General features: G+C 42.7%; 1 protein-coding gene across 2 annotated transcripts in view; it reads left to right on the top strand.

Moving 5' to 3' along the window:
• Positions 1-23,518, top strand: part of LOC122540572 (glutamate receptor ionotropic, kainate 4) — a 192,569-nt gene that overhangs the window by 148,844 nt on the left and 20,207 nt on the right. Inside the window, exons 12-13 of one of the 2 annotated variants that reach the window (XM_043676446.2) lie at positions 1,962-2,165; positions 8,596-8,709. In XM_043676446.2, coding sequence (XP_043532381.1) covers positions 1,962-2,165; positions 8,596-8,709 — 318 coding nt within the window. The remainder of the gene's footprint in view (positions 1-1,961; positions 2,166-8,595; positions 8,710-23,518) is intronic. The other variant, XM_087976264.1, reaches the window with a different exon arrangement.

Raw genomic sequence — 23,518 nt, forward strand, 5'->3', positions numbered from 1 at the left:
TGTCAGGACCTAGTAAGTAAGCAAAAGGATAGAGGTAAGTTAATTGAGTTAGCAAATGTTTGGTAGATGGTTTATGATACAAGAAAATGTGAATTTGTCTCCCACTTTGGCAGGAAGAATAGAAAAGCAGTTTGTTATTTAAATGGAGAATGATTGCAGAACTCTAACATTTGGGGGACTAGGTGTACTGGCATATGAATCACAAAAGACTGGCATTCCAGGTATAACAAGTGATTAGGAAGACAAATAGAATGTGAATGCTAATTACAAAGGGAATGGTATATGAAAGGAGGAGTTGCTTTCCTGCAGTTGTACATTGGGCATGGTGAGATTACCTGTGGGGTACTGTGTATGAGGAGAAAGTGAGGTCTGCAGATGCTGGAGATCAGAGATGAAAATGTGTTGCTGGAAAAGCGCAGCAGGTCAGGCAGCATCCAGGGAACAGGAGAATCGACGTTTCGGGCACAAGCCCTTCTTCAGGAATGAGGAAAGTTTGTCCAGCAGGCTAAGATAAAAGGTAGGGAGGAGGGACTTGGGGGAGGGGCGTCGGAAATGTGATAGGTGGAAAGAGGTCAAGGTGAGGGTGATAGGTCAGACTGGGGTGGGGGGCGGAGAGGTCGGGAAGAAGATTGCAGGTTAGGAAGGCGGTGCTGAATTCGATGGATTTGACTGAGACAAGGTGGGGGGAGGGGAAATTAGGAAACTGGTGAAATCCGAGTTCATCCCTTGTGGTTGGAGGGTTCCTAGGCGGAAGATGAGGCGCTCTTCCTCCAACCGTCGTTTTGTTGTGGTCTGGTGATGGAGGAGTCCAAAGACCTGCATATCCTTGGTGGAGTGGGAGGGGAAATTGAAATGTTGAGCCACAGGGTGGTTGGGTTGGTTGGTCCGGGTGTCCCAGAGGTGTTCTCTGAAACGCTCCTTACTGTGTATGGTTTTGATCTCCTTAAAGGAGGGTGGACTGAAAATTGGAGCTGATCAGCATGATCTTATTAAAAGGTAGAACAAGCCCAAAGGGCTGAATGGCCTACTCCTGCTTCTAAACCTTATGTCTTCATATATAAACAGAGACAAACAAGCAGGTCCTGTTCCCTTTCTTGTTTCATTTATTTGCTCCCATTCCATTTTATGGTGTTTTATTTTCTTCTTTTTAGGTGTCCTCATTATATACACAGTTCTCTGCTCAGTGAACTTATTCTGCAAATGCTATCCTTGAACTGAGCAATAAAGTGGCAGGATGGGGCCTTCCCAGTAGTTGTGGTGAGTTTATTTAGTGAGTAACTGAGCCATACAGAGTGGGAGAGCAGGTTAAATTCCCAATCTATAATAAATTACCTCTTTTCACACAGAGTAACCTTAGCGCATTTATATAAGGGAGGAAGTAGTCAACAGAGAGGGACTTGGTTCCTCCCTCAAGATTAGAAGAATTAATACTCTACTCCGTACATCTGCATTATAGTTTCACTAAGACTATGCCTCAAATAGTAGGTGACACCTATTGATTGACCTATGGCAGTTTGTAGGTAACTTTTACTGTACTTTAAGGTCATCGCTAAACATATTAGAAATTATACTTCTAAGATGATGTAGGATAACAATATTTCTTTTTTATAAGAGACTTCATAACAAATGTTGTATTTTAGTTCTATGACTTTGGTTCATGATGACACTGTCACAATGTCAGATTTCCAGATATCAGTTTCAAATACTGCAGCATTAACTGAATGGTCAGCTTGTTATGAATGATGTTCATCTGTAAATTCATAGGTTTTTATTTTATCAGGTTAATGGATTAATTTCCATATTAAAATAGCAGTAGTAAATTTTATGTGGAACATAGACCTACTAAATATGTACAATAGCTGAATGCAAACATAATTTTCCTTTTCTGCAGTGTTGTGTGAAACAGCCTATGTGTACCTACTCTGTTTGGCTCTTTGAACAAAGTGTCGTGTTTTCTTTAGGAAAATCCTTATGTGATGCTAAAACCAAACTACCAGGAATTGGAAGGAAATGATCGTTATGAGGGGTTCTGTGTGGATATGCTGAAGGAGCTGTCAGATATCCTGAAATTTTATTACAAAATCCAACTAGTAGCTGATGGTGTATATGGTGTTGCAGAGTCCAATGGCACATGGACTGGGATGGTTGGTGAGCTTATTTCAAGGGTAAGTACTGAACAACATAAACATAATGACAAATGAACTAAAGACCAGCTTTAAATAAGTTGAGGTTAAGTAATCTTTCTTTGTAACTGAGGATCATGTTGATGCTGACAGTCATGCACTTCAGTGCTTGGGCAAATCCTGGAGATTCAGCAATCAATTGAAAGGCTTCACTTGAAATTTCACTCCTTTGTAGATTGAGACTATTAGTTTATTTTACGTCAGTGAATATAGTCATCAATATGAAAGTTTAATTGCAGGAGCTCTAATGTGTACCTGTTTTAAATCCCCACTGTCAGCATCACACATTACCAGGTGAGCTGTATCATTATAAAATGTAGAGAAGTAGATCACCTCTTACTTTAGTCCCGAAAGTGCTCCTGTTCAATGCTAATATGACTTTTACTCCTCTCACCCCATAATTCTTTTTCCTAATTGTGTTATCACCAAGTATGTGTTAAAACATAAGTGATAACGTTTGGGCAATGTTAATGTAGAAGTTCCACCTAGGAGTCTTTTAAGACACAGGGCCTACTGCCCTAAAAGTCCTGTGGCTTTGCCCAAATTTGCATGCAGTGTAGGGATTTGAGGAGGCAGTTCACCACCAGGATCCAGGGGGGTGGGTGCATCAGGGCACAGTAACAGGGGCACAGGTCCCTAGGGAACTACTGTGCTCAGGTTGGGATCTGGGAGCCCATAACTTATATGCCTGTTCACCAAAACTAATTTAAGGACAAAGTTAAAAATCATGCAACACCAGGTCATAGTCCAACAGGTTTATTTGAAACTATAGGCACATGGAAGATAACACAATGAAGGGTATGTAGGTTAGTCCAATCTTGAGTAAGATAAATGGCCGGCACAATATTGAGGGTTGAAAGGCCTGTATTATGCTGTACTGTTCTTTGTTCTACGTTCTATCACTATCTAGTACTTCTCCTTCATCAGGTAGCTAATTAGGGACAATTAGTGATAGAACGTAGCTCCAGGCTGAATACTTTCCATCTACACAGTGAAAGTGAGGACTGCAGATGCTGGAGATCAGAGTCAAGATTAGATCGGTGCTGGAAAAGCACAGCAGGTCAGGCAGCATCCGAGGAGCAGGAAAATCGACGTTTCGGGCAGGAGCCCTTCATCAGGAATGAGGCTGGATGCCTCGGGGGTGGAGAGATAAGTGGGAGGGGGTGGGGCTGGGGAGAAGGTAGCTGGGAGTGCAATAGGTGGATGGAGGAAGGGGTAAAATTGATAGGTCAGAGAGGAGGGTGGATCACCACCCTCTGTCTTCTGTGGGCCAGCCAATTCTGTGTCCAGGCTGCCAGATTTCACTGTATCCCATGCTTCCTTACTTTCCGCATGAGCCTACCACAGGGAACCTTATGAAATGCCTTGCTAAAATCCATGTATACCACATCTACTGCTCTACCTTCATCAATGTGTTTTGTCACATCCTCAAAGAATTCAGTAATGTTTGTGAGGCATGACTTGCCCATCACAAAGCCATGATGACTATCTCCAATCAAACTATAGTTTTCCAAGTAATCATAAATCCTGTCTGTCAGAATCCTCTCCAATACTTTGCCCACCACTAACATAAGACTGACTGGTCTATATTTCCAAGGATTGTACCTATTCCCTTTCTTGAACAAGGGAATAACATTTGCTACCCTCCAATTATCTGGTAGTACTCCAGTGGACAGTGAGGAGGCAAAGATCATCGCGAAAAGCACAGCAGTCTCTTCCCTCGCTTCCTGTAGTAACCGAGGGTATATCCCATCTGGTAGAAAGTGAGGACTGCTGATGTTGGAGGTCAGAGTCGAGAGTATGTTCCTGGAAAAGCACAGATTCCTGATGAAGGGTTTATGCCCGAAACATTGATTCTCCTGCTCCTCAGATGCTGTCTGACCTGCTGTGCTTTTCCAATACCACACTCTCAACTCTATATCTCATCTGGCCCAGGGGATTTACCTCGGCGTAGTTCTCTTCACTATCCCTGATCAGCCCTACCCTCACTCTGGCCATCCTCTGGTTTCTCACACAAGTGTAGAATGCCTTGGGGTTTTCCTTAGTCCTACCCTCTAAAGCTTTTCCATGTCCTCTTCTAGCTCTCCTAAGTCCATTCTTCAGTTCCTTCTTGGATACCTTGTAACCCTCTAGAGCCCTGTCTAATCCTTGCCTCTTCAACCTTAAGTAAGCTTCCTTCTTCCTCTTAACTAGATGATCCACATTCCTTGTCACCCAAGATTCCTTCACCCAACCATCCCTTCCTTGTCTCAGTGGGACAAACCTATCCAGCACTATCAGTAAGTGCTTCCTCAACAGCCTCCATATTTCTGTTGTGCATTTCCCTGAGAACATCTGTTCCCAATTTAGGCATCCCAGTTCCTGCCTAATAGCATTGTAATTCCCCCTCCCCCAATTAAATACTTTCCCCTACCATCTCCTATCCCTCTCCATGAGTATAGTAAAAGACATGGAGATGTGATCACTATCATCGAAGTGCTGTCCCACCGAGAGATCTGACACCTGACATAGAGTCTTAGAGTCATAGAGATGTGCAGCACAGAAACAGACCCTTCGGTCCAACTCATCCATGCCGACCAGATATCCCAACCCAATCTAGTCCCACCTGCCAGCACCTGGCCCATTTTCCTTCAAACCCTTCCTATTCATATACCAATCCAGATGCCTTTTAAATGTTGCAATTGTACCAGCCTCCACCACTTCCTCTGGCAGCTCATTCCATACACATACCACCCTCTGCGTGAAACAGTTGCTCCTCAAGTCGTTTTTATATCTTTCCCCTCTCACCCTAAACCTATGCCCTCTAGTTCTGAACTCCCCCACCCCAGGGAAGACACTTTGTCTATTTATCCTATCCATGCTCCTCGTGATTTTATAAACTTCTATAAGGTCACCCTTCAGCCTCCGATGCTCCAGGGAAAAACAGCCCCAGCCTATTCAGCCTCTCCCTATACCTCAAGCCCTCCAAGTTTCCTGAAGAAGGGCCTGTGCCCGAAACGTCGAATCTCCTGTTCCCTGGATGCTGCCTGACCTGCTGTGCTGTTCCAGCAATAAAGTTTCAACTCAAGCCCTCCAACCCTGGCAACATCCTTATAAATCTTTTCTGAACCCTTTCAAGTTTCACAACATCCTTCCAATAGGAGGGAGACCAGAACTGCACACAATATTCCAAAAGTGGCCTAACCAAAGTCTTTTACTGCCACAACATGATCTCCCAACCCCTGTACTCAATACTCCGACCAATAAAGGAAAGCCTTCTTCACTGTCCAACCAACTGCGACTCCACTTTCAAGGAGCTATGAACCTGCACTCCAAGGTCTCTTTGTTCAGCCACATTTCCCAGGACCTTACCGTTAAGTATATACGTCCTGCTAAGAATTGCTTTCTCAAAATGCAGCACCTCACATTTATCTAAATTAAACTCCATCTGCCACTTCTCAGCCCATTGGCCCATCTGATCAAGATCCTATTGTAATCTGAGGTAACCATCTTTGCTATCCTCCAATTTTAGTGTCATCTGCAAACTTACTAATTATACCTCTTATGCTCACATCCAAATCATTTATATAAATGATGAAAGGTCGTGGCCCCAGCACCGATCCTTTTGGCACTCCACTCACAGGCCTCCAATCTGAAAAACAACCCTCCAATATCACCCTCTGTTTTCTCCCTCTGAGCCTTCTGCATCCAACTGGCTAGTTCTCCCACTATTCTATGACATCTAACCTTGCTAACCAATCTCCCATGGGGAACCTTGCCGAACACTTTACAGAAATCCATATAGATCATGTCCACCCCTCTGTCCTCATCAATCCTCTTTGTTACTTCAAAAACTCAATCAAGTTTGTGAGACATGATTTCCCATGCACAAAGCTATGTTGACTATCCTTAATCAATCCTTGCCTTTCCAAATACATGTACATCCGGTCCCTTGGGATTCCCTCCAACAACTTGCCCACCACCGAGGTCAGGCTCACTGGTCTATAGTTCCCTGGCTTGTCCTTACCACCCTTCTTAAACAGTGGCACCACATTAGCCAACCTCCAGTCTTCCGACACCTCACCTGTGACTATCGATGATATAAATATCTCAGCAAGAGGCCAGCAGTCACTTCTCTAACTTCCCACAGAGTTCTAGAGTACACCTGATCCAGTCCTGGGGATTTATCCACGTTTATGGATTTCAAGACATCCAGCACTTCCTCCTCTATAATATGGACATTTTTCAAGATATCACCATCATTTTCGCTACATTCTATACCTTCCATGTCCTTTTCCACAGTAAATACTGATGCAAAATATTCATTTAGTATCTCCACATCTCCTGCGGTTCCACACAAAGGCCACCTTGCTGATCTTTGAGGGGCCCTATTCTCTCTCTAGTTACCCTTTTGTCCTTAATGTATTTGTAAAAAAACCCTTTGGACTCTCTTTAGCCTTATTTGCCAAAGCTATCTCATGTCCCCATTTTGCCTCCTGATTTCCCTCTAAGTATACACCCATGTCTTCATACTCTTCTAAGAATTCATTTGATCTGTCTTGTCTATACCTGACATATGCTTCCTTCTTTTTCTTAACCAAACCCTCAATTTCTTTAGTCATCCAGCATTCCCTATACCTACCAGCCTTTCCTTTCACCCTAACAGGCATATACAGTCTCTGGACTCTCGTTATCTCATTTCTGAAGGCTTCCCATTTTCCAGCTGTACCTTTACCTGCAAACATTGCCCCCAATTAGCTTTGGAAAGTTCTTGCCTAATACCATCAAAATTGGCCTTTCTTCAATTTAGAACTTCAACTTTTAGATCTGATCTATCCTTTTCCATCACTATTTTAAACCTAATAGAATTATGGTCGCTGGCCTCAAAGTGCTCCCCCACTGACACCTCCGTCACCTGCCCCATCTTATTTCCCAAGGGTAAGTCAAGTTTTGCACCTTCTATAGTAGGTACATCCACATACTGAATCAGAAACTTTTTTTGTACACACTTAACAATTTCTTCTCCATCTAAACCCTTAACACAATGGCAGTCCCAATCTATGTTTGGAAAGTTATAGTTTGTTGCCAAGCACCAAATCCAATATGGCCTCCCCTCTAGTCGACCTATCTACATATTGAGTCTGAAACCCTTCCTGGACACATTTGATAAAAACTGCTGCATTCAAACTATTTGAACGAAGGAGGTTCCAGTCAATGTTCGGAAAGTTAAAGTCACCCATGACAAAAGCCCTGTTGCAAATCTGCTCCTCTGTCTCTGTTAGTATTGGATGATCTGCTCCATTCCTGTTTGTGACTTCCACCCATACTGACTCTGTAAATAAGCCCTTCTCGACAACCTCCTTTTCTGTACCTGATGAGCAATGCCACTCCCTCACCTCTTTTAACTCCCTCCCACCCCACCCCACCCCCATCCCCCAACCCCACTTTATTCCTTTTGAAACATCTAAACCCTGGAACATCCAACAGCCATTCTTGCCCCTGTGAAATCCAGGTTTCCATAATGGTCACAACATCATAGTTCCAAGTACTGATCCATGCTCTAAGTTCATCACCCTTATTATTGATACTTCTTGTGTTAAAATAGACACACTTCAACCCATCACACTGACTGCACCTTTGTCCTCTCAAGTGCCTATCCCTCCTCACAGACTGCCTGGATGCTGTATCTGGCTGTTCACTACCTACTCCATCATCTGATCCGTAGCTCCAGTTCCCAACCCACAAATGTCACTGGAATGGTAATTCTGGACTCGAGCTAATGCTGTGGAGGCACAGGTTCAAATCACATTTCAACAGCTGGTGGAATTTAAATTCAATGAAATACAGTTTCATGGTCCCCATTATGGAGACTGTTACTGGTTATTGTAAAATCCATTCTGGTTCTCAAACCCCCTTTAGGGAAGGAAATTTGCCCTTCCCTGGTCGAGCGCACATGTGACTCCAGACCCACAGCAATGTGATTCTTAACTGCTTAATGAAATAGCATAAGTTCATTGTGCAACTAGTGATGGGCAAAAAATGCTGGCCAAGCCAGTGACACCCACATCCCCATATAAGAACAAAATTGAGTCTGGGTGAATGTAACTTAGAGAAAAATACACTGTACACATTGTGATTTCAAACCCAGTAGTCAAATACCCCAATATGATAGATACACTGATTTCTGTTTAATTATTGCTGATAACTGGTTACATTGATTTTGATGTATACAAGGAAAGCTCTCCATATAAACATGGTTTAAAAGTTTAGGCAAAACTATTTTTTCTTTCTGATATTAATTTTATGCTTAGATCTTATGCTTACCCAATACCAAATACCCAATATGCTTTAAGTACAGTTGGTGACATGTATTTGTGTGTTGTTCAGTCATCACTGTCCTGTTCTGTTTGTTATACTTGTCATGTGTTTACAGAAAGCTGACCTGGCTGTAGCAGGTTTAACCATCACAGCAGAACGTGAGAAGGTCATCGATTTCTCCAAGCCATTTATGACTTTAGGAATTAGTATCTTGTACCGAGTTCAGATGGTAAGAGACCTGTTTCTCTACAAGTCAGTATGCAACTGAAAAAAGCATATCTGAATGTGCCGATTTTGTCTTTTTTTCTCTTTCACATGCTATGAAAGACTTGGCTCCATTGTAAGAACTTTGTCATTAGTCAGTAACATCTTTCAAATAAAATCAGAAACTGAGCCCTATCTGTTTTAATAAGTGGATGAAAACTCTATAACATTATTAAATGAGAGCCTGATTTCCTTAAATAAATGCTCTAAAAGAGAATATTTGGCTATTAATGTCATTACTGTTGTGTAATCTTACTGTATGGAAATGCAGATTATAACAAAGATTATAACAGTGACTAGCATCATAATTACTTCAGAGAGACAATAAATGAATGCTAGTATTCTTTCTCTTCCTTATTCAGAGTACAATTCCAGTGGTAACCAGTGTGAAGATAAAGGGAGATGAATTCCTGGATTTTACAAAATAAATTTTGATGTGAAGTAATAGAGAAGCAAAGCAAGAATGGGGATGAATTGAGTTAAAAAATGGTATTGTTCTGTGGAGGCAGTGGATATGACTGAGAAGCTGAGATATTTAGAGCATCATCCCCTTCAACTTCTAATGTGCTAATGATTGAGTTCTTTGGGTTCCCTCACCTGCTAATCAATTCCCTTATACTCTCTTTATTCTTTTCAGTTCCTTTCTCATTTCTGCTCTACAAATTGTGTTCCTTTCAAAAGGAATATTTCCATGTCACAGTTAAAGACGAGATGCTGGAGAAATTGCAGTGCTTGAAAGAGATGGTACTTAAAAGATTAGCAACTGTCAAAGTAGGAAGGTTACCCATTTCGTTATGGGTTCCTGGGGAATATAAGGATGGGAATTGTAGAGGATCCAGATGTTATTTATCACACCTCCTTCCTTACCGGATGGTGACGGTGAACAGAAAGATGCAAATAATACAGATTATGAACTAAAGTTTTGTTTTTAAACCCCTTACTTTTTAAAAACAGGCTGCAGCTTTCACTAAAGGTTATAAAGAAAAGCCCTCTTGGCTGCTTTTATTGAAAATTCCAAAATTGGGAGAGCAATCTCGCAGACTAGCCAAGCAACAGCCTGACATAATCATATTCATACCTTACAGACAATACCCCAGACACCACCATCACCATCACCATCACTATCCCTGGATATGTCCTGACCCACTGGCAGGACAGACCCAGCAGCGGAGGCAGCACAATAGGATACAGTTGGGAGGACATTGCCCTGGGAAGTCCTCTAATTTGAGTCTGGACTCTATGAAGTCTTGTAGCTTCAGAGTTAAACATGGCAAAGAAACTTCCTGTTGATTACTATGTACCATTCCCCCTCAGCTGATGAATCGGTACCCTTCCATGTTGAACAACACTTTGAGGAAGCACTGAGGATGACAAGGGCACAAAATGTACTCTGGGTGGGAGATTTCAATGTCCATCACCAAGAGGGGCTTGGCAGTAGCACTAATAATTGAGCTAGTCGGGTCCTAAAGAATATAGTTGCTAGACTGTGTCTGCAGTAGGTGGTGAGGGAAACAACAAATGGAAAAAAAAACTTGATTGATCTCATCCTCACCAATCTGCCAGCTGCAGATGCATCTATCCATGATAGTATCAGCAAAAGTGAGGACTGCACAGTCCTTGGGGAGGTGAAGTCTCACCTCCATCATGTTGTGTGGCACTATCACCACGCAAAATGGTGCAGATTTCGAACAGATCTAGCAACTCAAGACTGGGCACCCACAAGTTGCTGTGGCCCATCAATAGCAGAATTATACTTCAGCAGAATCTATAACCTCATGGCCCGGCATATTTCCCACTCAACCATTACCATCAAGCCAAAGGATCAATGCTGGTTCAATGAAGAGTGCAGGATCGCATGCCAGGAGCAGTGCCAGGCATAGCTGGTGAAGCTATCAAATACGGCTACTTTCATGCCAAACAGCATAAACAGCAAGTGATAGACAGAGCTAAATAATATCATAACCAATGGATGAGATCAAAGTTCTGCAGTCTTGCCACACCCAGTTGTGAAAGACGGTGAACGAATGATTAACGAGGCTCCACAAACATCCCCATCCTCAATTATGGAAGAGTCCAACACGTCAGTGCAAAAGATCAGGCTGAAGTTTTCGCAGCAATCTTCAGCTAGAAGTGCCAAGTGGATGATCCATCTCATCCTCATCCGGTGATCCCCAGCATTACAGATACCAGTTTTCAGCCGATTTGATTCACTCCACAAAAAAAGGGTGTAAGGCAAAAAACGGAAAATTACAGCCTGATAAGCCTAACCTTGGTCACAGATAAGATCCTGCAATCCATTGTAAAGGATGAGATTTCTGAATACTTGGAAGTGAATGGTAAAATAGGACAAAGTCAGCATGGTTTTATCAGGGGGATATCATGCCTGACAAATCTGCTAGAAACCTTTGAGGAGGTAACAAGCAGGTTAGACTGAGGAGAGCCAATGGATGTTATCTATCTGGACTTAAACAAAATCTTTGACAAGATGCTGCACAGGAGGCTACTGAGTAAGAAGGGCCCAAGGTGTTAGAGGTAAGGTGCTCGCATGGATAGAAGCTTGGCTGTCTGGCAGAGAGTGGGGATAAAAGGGCCCTTCTTAGGATGGCAGTTGGTGACCAGTGGTGTTCTGCAAGGCTCAGTGTTGGGACCACAACTTTTCACTTTATACATCAACGATCTAAATGAGGGAACTGAGGGCATTCTGGCTACGTTTGCAAGTGACACAAAGGTAGATAGAGGGACAGGTAGCATTGAGGAGGTGGGGAGGCTGCAGAAGGATTTAGCCAGGTTAGGAGAGTGGACAAAGAAGTGGCAAATGGAGTACAATGAGATATGAGGTTATGCGCTTTAAAGGAAAGAATAGAGGCATGGACTATTTTCTAAATGGGGAGAAAATTCAAAAGTCTGAAGTGCAAAGAGACTTGGGAGTTCTCAATCAGGAATCTCTCAAGGTAAGCCTGCAGGTTGAGTCAGTAGTTAGGAAGGCAAATGCAATGATGCCATTTAGTTTGAAAGTACTTGAATGTAAAAGCAGGGATGTACTTCTGAGATTCTATAAGGTTCACATTTGGTGTATTGAGTACAGTTTAGGGCACCATATTTCAGGAAGGATGTATTGACCCTGAAGCATATTCAGAGGAGGTTCACGAGAATGGTCCCAGGAATGAGAAGCTTAATATATGAGGAATGTTTGAGAACTCTGGGTTTGTACTCAATGGAGTTTAGAAGGATGAAGGGGAGATCTGGAATCATAGAGTCATAGAAATGTACAGCATGGAAATAGACCCTTCGGCCCAACCTGTCCATGCCAACCAGATATCCCTACCCAATCTAGTCCCATCTGCCAGCACCTGGCCCATATCCCTCCAAACCCTTCCTATTCATATACCCATCCTTTTAATTGTTGCAATTATACCAGCTTCCACCACTTCCTCTGGCAGCTCATTCCATACACGTACCACCCTCTGCGTGAAAACCTTGCCCCTTTGGTCTCTTTTATATCTTTCTCCTCTCACTCTAAACCTATGCCCTCTAGTTCTGGACTTCCCGACCCCAGGGAAAATACTTTTTCTCTTTACCCTATCCATGCCCCTCATGATTTTATAAACCTCGATAAGGTCATTCCTCAGCCTCCGACGCTCCAGGGAAAACTGCCCCCATCTATTCAGACTCTCTCTATAACTCAAATCCTCCAACCCTGGCAACATCCTTATAAATCTTTTCTGAACCCTTTCAAGTTTCACAACATCCTTCTAATAGGAAGGAGACCAGAATTGAGCACAATATTCCAACAGTGGCCTCACCAATGTCCTGTACAGCCGCAACATGACCTCCAAACTTCTGTACACAATACTTTGACCAATAAAGGAAAGCATTCCAAACGCCTTCTTCACTATCCTATCTACCTGTGACTCCACTTTCAAGGAGCTATGAACCTGCACCCTAAGGTCTCTTTGTTCAGCAACACTCCCTCGGGATCTTACCGTTAAGTGTATAAGTCCTGCTAAGATTTGCTTTCCCAAAATGCAGCACCCCACATTTATCCAAATTAAACTCCATCTGCCACTTCTCAGCCGATTGGCCCATCTGATCAAGATCCTGTTGTAATCTGAAGTAACCTTTTTTGCTGTCCACTACATCTCTTATTTTGGTGTCATCTGCAAACTTACTAACCATACCTCTTATGCTCACATTCAAATCATTTATATAAATGATGAAACGTAGTGGACCCAGCACCGATTTGATAGCATGGTTTTGTGAGGGGCAGCTCATGCCTCACAAGCCTTATTAAATTATTTGAGGATGTGACAAAGCACATTGGAAATAGAGCAGTAGGATGTAGTGTATATGGATTTTAGCAAGGCGTTTGATAAGGTTCCCCATGGTAGGTTCATTCAGAAAATAAGGTTGCATGGGATACAGGGAAACCTGGCTGGAAACAGATTGGCTGGCCCAAAGAAGGCAGGGTGGTAGTACATGGACAGTATTCAGCCTGGAGCTTGGTGACCAGCGGTGTGCTGTGGGGATCAGTTCTGGGACCTCTGCTCTTTGTGATTTTTATAAATGGTTTGGATGAGGACGTGGAAGGGTGGATTTGTAAGTTTGCTGAAGACACAAACGTGGAGGGGCGTTGTAGGTTGCAATGGGGCATTGACAGAATACAGAGCTGGGCTGAGAAGTGACAGATGGAGTTCAACCTGGAAAAGTGTGAAGTAATTCACTTTTTGGAAGTTTGAATTTAAATGCAGATTACAGGGTTAAAGGCAGGATTCTTGGCAGTGTGGAGGAACAGAGGGATCTTGGGGTCCATGCCCATAGATCTTTCAAAGTTGCCATTCAAGTTGATAGAGTTGTTAAGAAGGTGTATAGTGTGTTGCCTTTCATTAGCAGAAGAATTGAGTTTAACAGCTGCGAGGTTATGCTGCAGTTCTATGGAGCCCCGGTTAGACCACACTTGGAATATTGTGTTCAGTTCTGGTCACCTCATTATAGGAAGGATGTGGAAGCTTTAGAGAGAGTGCAGAGGAGATTTACCAGGATGCTGCCTGGACTGGAGGGCATGTCTTATGAAGAAAGGTTGAGGGAGCTAGGGCTTTTCTCATTGGAGTGAAGAGGATGAGAGTGACTTGATAGAGGTGTACAGGATGTTGAGAGGCATAGATAGTGTGGATAGCCAGAAACATTTTTCCAGGACAGAAATGTCTATCATGAGGGGGCATAATTTCAAGCTGATTCGGTGGAGATGTCAGATGTTGGTTCTTTACACAGAGTGGTGGGTGTATGGAATGTACTGCTAGTGGTGGTAGCGTCAGAGACATTAGGGACATTTAAGATCCTCTTGAATAGGCACATGGATGATAGTAAATTGAAGAGTGTATATATTAGTTTGATCTTAGAGTAGGATAAAAAGTCGGCACAACATCAAAGGCCGAAGGGCCTGTACTGTGCTGTACTGTTTTATGTTCTAAATCCCAGGAGGTGGGTATGGTGTGTGAAGAGAGGTTGAATCAGTTAGGATTATATTTGCTGAAGATTAGAAGACTGGGAGGAGGTTCTTACAGAAACCTATACATTTGAACTGAACTAAATAGAGTAGAAACAGGGAGGATGTTGCTGATGGCAGGCAAGTCCATACCAGGGATTACAATCAAAGGATAAGAGCTAAACCATTTAGGATTGAGGTGAGGAGAAATTCCTTCGCCCACAGAGTGGTGATCCTGTGGAATTTGCTGCTATGGAAAATGGTCAAGGCCAAATATAATTCCAAGAAGAAGTTGGACATAGCACTTGATTCAAAAGTGGGAACAAGCTGTTAAATTGGATGATCACCTGTGATCATATGAATGGCAAAGCAGGCTTGAGGGACCGAATGGCTTACTCCTCCAATTTTCCATGTTTCTATATAAATCCTACAGCCTGTTCAAAATAATCACCTGTGACTGAGCAACAAGCCTTTACCTCTCTTTTATGTTATTCTCTGTGGTTGTCTACATCTTTTTGGTCTCACAGCAAGAATACCACCTTCCTATTATTTTCTGTATCTTTCTGGTTCCTATTTGCTGTCAGGTTATGATGTAATCATACCTACGTAATTTGATCTTACTGTGGTACATTATGTATGCATTTTGTCTGCTATTTCCAGACTCAAGCCCATCCCTCTGTATCCGTGATCACTCTTCCTTCATTTTATTTCTTACCTTTTTAACTCATCTAGATTTTATCTTCTATAGTTGCACTTCCTTTAATTTCTCTGCCTTTAAGCAAACCACCCTCTCCATTCCTAACCCCATGCTTTCTGAACTCCTGGAGCTTTTCATCTGTATTACCACCACCACAGCCTGGACAGCTGCCCTCTCTCTCATTAAGCCTACAGTTTCCCTCTACTCCTTCCACTCATCCTCCAGAGCTCGCCCAGATCATTCTGGGCAGCAGCCCCACTCCCACTGCTGGGGTCTAATCTCAAATGTTTCTTTCCTGTAGAATTCATCCTTTCTGCGTTAATATTGTAGACTGTCAGCAAATCACATCTCATTGCCCTTCTGCAAATCTCTCTCCAACAAGTCTATTCATTTGTGAAGAATCATCTCATTATCGAAGAATTAGTGTGTTTATGTTAGCATCATGATGGATAACTAACTGAGGATTGAGGACATCACTGCCCCAGCTTAATGACACCTCCAAACCTGGCTCACCATTTCGTTATCATTTTTCCAAGTAATGAAGTTTTTAAACTGAGATCATTTTTCTTCTTGAACCTCTGCACCAGTTGATATGCGGGTTCAACAGGTAATCAGGATGGCAAATGGAATATTGGCTTTCATTGCTAGAAGGATTGAATTGAAAAGCACGAAGGTTCTGCTACAATTGTACAAGGTGTTAGTGAGTCCACATCTGGAGTATTTGAATGCAGTTCTAGTCTCCTTAGTTGAGGAAGGATATACTGGCTTTGGAGGTGGTGCAGAGGAGGATCACCACATTCTTTCCAGAGATGAGAGGATTACCTATGAGGAGAAGTTGAGCCACCTGGATCTGTACTCACTAGAATTTAAAAGAATGAGAGGGGGTCTTATAGAAAGATATAAAATTATGAAAGGGATAGATAAGATAGAGGCAGGCAAGTTGTTTCCTCTGAGACTAGGATTAGAGCACATGGCCTCAGGATTAGGGGGAGTAGATTTAGTACAGAGATGAAGAGAAATTGCTTTTCCCAGAGTATGGTGAATCTCTGGAATTTTGTGTCCAAGGAAGCAATAGAGGCAGTTTCATTAAATATATTCAAGCCAGCTGGATGGAATTTTGCATGGCAGGGGAATTAAGGGTTAGGAGGAGGAGCTGAGAAGATGGATAGGTCAGCCATGATCTTAAAGAATGGCGGAGCGGGCTCAACGTGACAAATGGCCTCCTCCTGCTTCTATTTCTATGAAACTAAGACTCCCCCCGCCCCCCCCCATGATTTTAACCTCCATTTCAACCTACCACATTTTCTGTCCTCCGAATTCATTGCCACTTTATCCTCCCTAAATCTCTTCCTTCATGTAAACTCACTGAACCATATTCACAGCTAACTCCTTACCTCACCATCTTGTCGATCTCACAGATAAGGTAATCTCTGCTTACTTCATTGTATCACACAACACACACATCCTCCCCACCCTCCAATCCTGTTTTCACTCCTGACCCATCTCTCCTTATCTCTATCCCTGGGGTAAAATATCCCAGAATTCACTTACAACTGCACTTCCAAAATTTCAACTGTTCAGCTTCAGCTCCTTGTTCTCCACAACATTTCTGGAGGTACCAATTTACTCAATTACAGTCACAACTAAATCATTGACCATGTCAGCAATAAGATAATTACAGGATTGCATCCAGTCCCTCTTCACCTTTGGAGTCAGAAGGTGTGAAAAGAACTCATAGAGTCATAGAGATATACAGCATGGAAATACAGTAGCGCCTCGACATACGAACGACCTCGTTCACGAACAAATCGGTTTACGAACAGGAATGTACGTAAAATTTTGCTTCAATGTACGTACGAAATTCAAGGTACGAACGAAGGTATGAATGCAAAAGGCCCGTGTGCGACCACGTGGTTTCATTGTTCTGCTTTGCTACGCGCTTGTTGAACGCAAACGCTCTCGGACCCCGCGTGATCTCATTCAGTTCGTCTTTGGCGCGTGCGCTGTGAACAGCCGTCCAAGCATTCTTACGCTATCCGAACAATGGGAAAAGTTGATTCGGTTCGCGAACTTTTCGGTTCGCGAACCGGGTCCCAGAACGCATTTAGTTCGTAAGTCGAGGCGCTACTGTAGACCCTTAGGTCCAACTCATCTGTGCTGACTAGATATCCTAAATTAATCTAGTTGCATTTGGCCTGTATCCCTCTGAACCCTTCCGATTCATGTAACCATCCAGATGCCTTTTCAATGTTACAAATCCTGCAACATCAGATTATAGTCCAGCAGGTTTATTTGGAAGCACTAGCTTTCAGAGCGCTGCTCCTTCATCAGACGGTTGTGGAGTATAAGATCGTAAGACACAGAATTTACAGCAAAAGTTTACAGTGTGATGCAATGAAATGAGAGATCTGGATTGTTTGTTACGTCTCTCATCTTTTAGAATGACCGTGTTGGTTTCAGTTCTTTCATATGTAAATCCCGGAACTATTTTTTTTAAAGTTATATTCTCAAGTGAACTTTAACTATAGGTGCCATGTCAGCCCAGATAATGCACTGAAGGTGTGAGGTGTCCTGTGTGAGGCTGTCTGTGCCCCAATGTTCAGACTGATTCTATTTCTAAAAAGGGGATTTACAGAATATTACAAGGATTCATGCAGTTTTGAGCAAAATAAAATGTAATTCTGCAAGTAACAAATTCACTCCAAAAATGTATATGTATATGTGTGTAGGCAAGGGGGGTATATGTGTCTGTGAGAGAGTGTATGTGTGTGTGTAAAAACTGTGAGAAGGTGCATGTGTGGGTGTGTATGTGTGAGCGTATGAGAGAGGACCAGCGTGAGTGTGTGTGTCTGTAGGAGTATGTGTGTAAGTGTGAGAGAGAGTGTGTAGTGCAGTGGGGTCATCTGTACCCAAGGTCATCTGTACCCAAGGTCATCTGTACCCATGAACCCAAGGTCCTGATTGAGGCCATCCCCATGTGTACTGAACTTGGCTATCAGCCTCTGCTCAGCCATTTTGCGTTGTTGCCTGTCCCAAAGTCTGCCTTGGAGGATGGTCACCAAAGGTTTGAGGTCGAATGTCCCGGACTGCTGAAGTGTTCTGCGACTGCATGGGAACGCTCCTGTCTGGTGATTGTTGGGCAGTGTCCATTCATCCATTGTCATAGCTTCCGCTTGGTCTTACCAGTGTACCACGCCTCAGGGCATCCTTGCCTGCAGCATATGAGATAGACAACACTTGAGTACTTTCGAGGAGAAAGTGAGGACTGCAGATGCTGGAGATCAGAGCTGAAAATGTGTTGCTGGAAAAGCGCAGCAGGTCAGGCAGCATCCAAGGAACAGGAACATAAGCCCTGAAGAAGGGCTTATGCCCAAAACGTCGATTCTCCTGCTCCTTGGATGCTGCCTGACCTGCTGCGCTTTTCCAGCAACACATTTTCAATACATGAGTACCTGCCATGTACATGGTGAGTGGTGTCCCCATGTGTAATGGTATCCATGTCAACACTCTAACATGGCTTGCAGCATCTGCTGTGACAGGGTTGTATGGTGTTGTCCTGGAAGCTGGGCAGTTTGCTGTGAACAATGATCTGTTTGAGATTTAGTGGTTGTTTAAAGGCAAGACGTGGAAGCATAAGAAGGTCTTGGCGAGGTGCTCATCCTCTTGATAATATGTTGTAGGCTGCGTGGAACATGGTGTAGTCTTTTGGACCCTGGGAAGTACTGGACAACGAAGGGTACCATATCGGTTGCAATCAGTGTCTGTCTCCTGAGGGGGTCATTACGATTTCTCGCTGTGTCACGTCAGAACTGGCGGTCGATGAGTTGAGCATCATACCCCATTCTTATGAGGGCATCCTTGAGTACTTCCAAGTGCCTGTCATGTTCCTCCTCATTTTAAAAGATCCTATGTATGCGTAGGGCTTGTCCATAGTGAATGGCTGTTTTAATATGTTTTGGATGGATGCTGGAGAAGTGTAGCATCATGAGGTTATTCGTGGGTTTGTGGTAGAATGAGGTAATGAGATGCCCATCCTTGATGAAGGTGTATGTGTCCAAGAATGAGACAGATACTAAAGCGTAATCCATGATGAGTTTGATGGTGGGATGAAACTCATTGATATTACTGTGTAGTTGTTTCAGTGACTTATCGCCATGTGTCTAGTGGAAGAAAATGTCGTCAATGCACCTGGCGTATAGTGTTGGTTGGAGGGCCTGCATAGAGAAGAAGTCTTGTTCAAACCTGTGCATGAAAATGTTGGCATATTGGGGTGCAATTTTGTCCCCGTGGCTGTACTGTGTGTCTGGAAGAAGAACTGGTTGTCAAAGGTGAAAATATTATGGTGAAGGATAAAGTGGATGAGTTGTAGGACGGTGCTTGAAGATTGGCATTTGTTGATGTTGAGTACTAAGTACTTTTAAATGTTGTAATTGTACCAGTCTCCGTCACTTCTTCTGGCAGCTCATTCCATACATGCACCACCCTCTGCATGAAAAAGTTGCCCCTTGGGTTCATTTTAAATCTTTTCCCCCCTCATCTTAAACCTATGCCCTCTAGTTTTTGACTCCCTTATCCTGGGGAAAAGACCTTGACTATTCACCCTATCCAAGCCCCTCATGATTTTCTAAACTTCTCTAAGGTCACCCCTCAGCCTCCAACGCTCCAGGGAAAATCGCTCCAGCCTATTCAGCTTTCTGTAGCTCAAACCTTCCAACCCTGGCAATATCCTTGTTTGAACGCTTTCAGGTTTAACTACATCTTTCCTAAAGCAAGACCAGTATTGATTGCAGTATTCCAAAAGTGGCCTAACCAATGTCCTGTACAGCTGCGCATGACCTCCCAACTTGTATACTCAATGCACCTACCAATAAAGGCAAGCATACCAAATGCCTTCTTTACTACTGTTTACCTGCGACTCCACTTTCAAGGAACTATGAACCTGCACTCCAAGGTTTCTTTGTTCGGCAACACTCTCCATGGCCTCACCGTTAAGTATATTTGTCCTGCCCTGATTTGCCCTACCAAAATATAGCACCTCACATTTATCAAAATTAAACTCTGACTGCCACTCCTCAGCTCATCTGATCAAGATCACGTTGTATCCTGAGGTAACCACCTTCGCTGTCCACTATATCACTAATTTTGGTGTCATCTGCAGGTTTACTAACCATACCACCTACATTCACATCCAAATCATTTATATAAATGACAAAAGCAGTGGACCCAGGACTAATCTCTGCAACACTGGTCACAGGCATCCAGTCCAAAAAGCAATCCTCCACCCACCACCTTCTGTCTTCTACCTTCAAGTCAATTTTGTATGCAAATGGATAGTTCTCCCTGTATTCCATGAGTTCTCACCTTGCTAACCAATCTACCATGTGGAACCTTGTTGAATACTTTACTGAAGTCGATTTGAACAACATCCAGCACTCTGCCTTCATTATTCCTCTTTGTCACTTCTTCAAAAAACTCAGTCAAGTTAGTGAGACACGATTTCCCACGCACAAAGTCATGTTGACTATTCCTAATCGGTCCTTGCCTTTCCAAATACATGAATATCCTGTCCCTCAGGATCTACTCCAACAACTTGCCCACAACTGATGTCAGGTTCACTGGTCTATAGTTTCCTGGCTTTTCCTTACCACCTTTATTAAGTAATGGCATCTGGCAACAAGTAGCTGATTGGTCTGTGGAATGATGACAGAACAATCTGCTTGCCAACAACCATGTGATTGGCTCCCAGGTAGCCAAACAGCTTGTGATTGGCTTCCAGGTAGTCAACCAGCTTGTTGGTGTGAATGTTTTGATCAGAAGTCAATGGAGAGATGTCCCGCAGTAACCTCAATCCTGAAGAATGTCAGTTTATTTCCCCTATCAGTTGTTGTAGGCTGTAGATTTTAACCAATAAGTCAGAAACTTTATGCGTTATGAACTAGTTGCACTGTGTTCTTGCAAACAAGTTAAGTAACTTGAGGAAAGAATGTCAAGGAGCAGCAGACCCAGACAAGCTAAAAGGATCAGTTCTGCAAACCCTGTAAACAGAGACCATTGCACTACCTTTCTGTCTGTCTATCTCTCTCTGTCCATCAAATCCATGTTTTGTATGTGTCTTATGTGTGTGCAGAGGTAACATATTAAGTAATAGCTGTTTGTCAACAGCTAGAATATACTTATTTGTAACAAAGTCCAAAAACCTGGTCCATGCTTCCTTTTAATCTGAGTCTAATATTCAGGTACATTGGGAAATTCTGCATACTTTTAAAGTCTTTAACTTTTCTGATAATACTGGGAATAGCAGGGCTTGATTTTCCAGTGCACTAGAAATCCAAGGACTGCAGCAATTTAAGAGGCCAGCTCATCACCACTTCTCAAAAGGGAAAATAAACGCTCATTCAACCAGTCTCCAACCTCCCACAAACAAATGGAAATCAAAGGTCCAAGTACACCTTTGGGAGAGATAAAGTTCCCTTTACCAGAGGTTAAATATCTTTTCATATTAAAAGTAGACCTGAAGGTGCTTAATTGCATGAATGCAATCTAACTGTCAAACTGTGAAGGCATTTAAATCCACAGAACTTTCAAGCTGTCAAGGCATTTAAATCTCCTGGCTTTCAAAATAAAGAAAACTTTAAAAAAATGTAATGCTTGCTGTTTCATTCTATTTGTTAGCACAAGCCTGGGAGATATCTTAATAGAACTTACATTGCAGTACTGATCTCACACTCTATCCTGTCTTCAGCCTACCAATTCATGGTTTGATTGACAGTTCAACTGTCTTTAATGTTGAGCAGTCTGATATTTTTATAGGCTGAGTTTTCCATCAGAATTAATGAATACATTAATAGAGTGGTAAGGTGCAAAATTTGGCATGGAGTGTGAGGGACCATGGGGGTTGGTGGGGAGCCTGAGCCAGCATGAATTGGTTAGTTGAAGTGTGTAGGAGAGTGTCGGGGTGTAAAACACTCAGGCTAGAGGGGATTTTTCTTTTTATTATTATATTAGTTTTCTTACAAATCTCAGAGCAAAGTAGCCAGCATTTCATATAGCCCATCTCAGTATTCAACACCCTCTGTTGTTGTCTCCAAGCCCAACGTTTGTTAACATCCTCACTCCTCGAACAGGAATCTGACCATCTGGAACACCTTCTCCCAAGTTGGGTTTGTGGAACTGGAAATTGTCCCTATTCTGTATTCTAGAATGAGGTGTGGGCATTCAGGCCTTTGTAATACTTTTTGGGAAGCAAGACTCCGAATTACCCAGCATGAAACAGATACTGTTCAGGTCTTCATATCTGTGCTGAAGCTCTGCAAAAAATATTCACTTGCAATTATTCAAATTTTTAAACTTCTTTCATCAAATATTAAAGGAATTAATTGTTCTTAACAATTCAAGATTGCATTTCTATTGATAGTTTTTCAAGGGACCATTTCATATCATCACACATTTCTCTGTGAAAAATGGCTCCTGCATCACATCATACTGAATCTTTCAACTTGTGTTTATAGTGTCTTAGTATCAGAATTAAAGCAACTGAGGTGATGGAGAAGAGTGAAAACCAAGTGATGCAAAGAATGAAAGAGGTCAGGACATAGGAAGATGAGGCATACTTGATATCCAAAGAATTATGATTGAGTTTGAAGTTTGTTTGTCATCACAGTGAATAACGGAAATTTGATCTTTTTTTTGTTTCATTTCATTTTCATCAATATTTTTCTTCACCTCATTATCACGATTGATTGCCTTGCAGAACTTTAAAATCGCTTTCTGCACTTTAACACATCGCTTGCATCAGCTGCATTTTAGGGGACTGCCGTCAGTCACTCAGTTGTATTGAAATGTGCTCACAATGGCTGTGGAATAGGAGACCAAAGGACAGTATTAAGGATCAAGTCAGACAGCTGCTGCAGGAAGTAATCTTTACCCGCTGGAAGAGCTGGCTACTCGGGACACGGTTTAATCAGTTGTGGAATGTGGGCATTCCTGGTTGGGCCAGTATGTATTGCCCATTTCTAGTTGCCCTTGAGAAGGTGGTGGTGAGCTGCCAGCTGTAGTCCACCTGCTGTAAGTTGACCCACAAAGGCCTTCAGGAGAGAATTACAAAATTTTGACTCAGCGACAGGAAAGCAATGGTTATATGTTTCCAAGTCAGGATAGTTGGAAACTGTTGTCTAAGGAGTTTTGATGAATTTCTGTGGTGCATCTTGTAGATGGTGTGCAATGCTGCTACTGAGCATCGGTGGTGTAGGGAGTGAATGTAGTGCCAGTCAAGTGGGCTGCTTTGTCCTGGATGGTGTAACGCTTCCTGAGTGTTGTTGGAGCTGCACTCATCCAGACAAGTGAGGAGTTTTCCATCACCTTCCTGACTTGTGCCTTAAAGATAGTTGACAAGCTTTGGGGAGTCAGGAGATGAGTTATCTGCCACAGTATACCTAGCCTCTGATTTGCTCTTGTTGCCACTGTTAGTGACTGATTAACAGGTATACAACTAAAATTGCCATGGTGACTTGTGAAATGGAGACAATTCACTAACTTTGACTCCATTTTCTGTTAGTTTCATTGCAAGGGAATTACGCTGATCTATTCCTAGCATCC

Source organism: Chiloscyllium plagiosum, unplaced genomic scaffold (genome assembly GCF_037043375.1).
Source record: "Chiloscyllium plagiosum isolate Xiang-an unplaced genomic scaffold, Cpla_swu_hap1 HiC_scaffold_29, whole genome shotgun sequence".
Lineage (NCBI taxonomy): Eukaryota > Metazoa > Chordata > Chondrichthyes > Orectolobiformes > Hemiscylliidae > Chiloscyllium > Chiloscyllium plagiosum.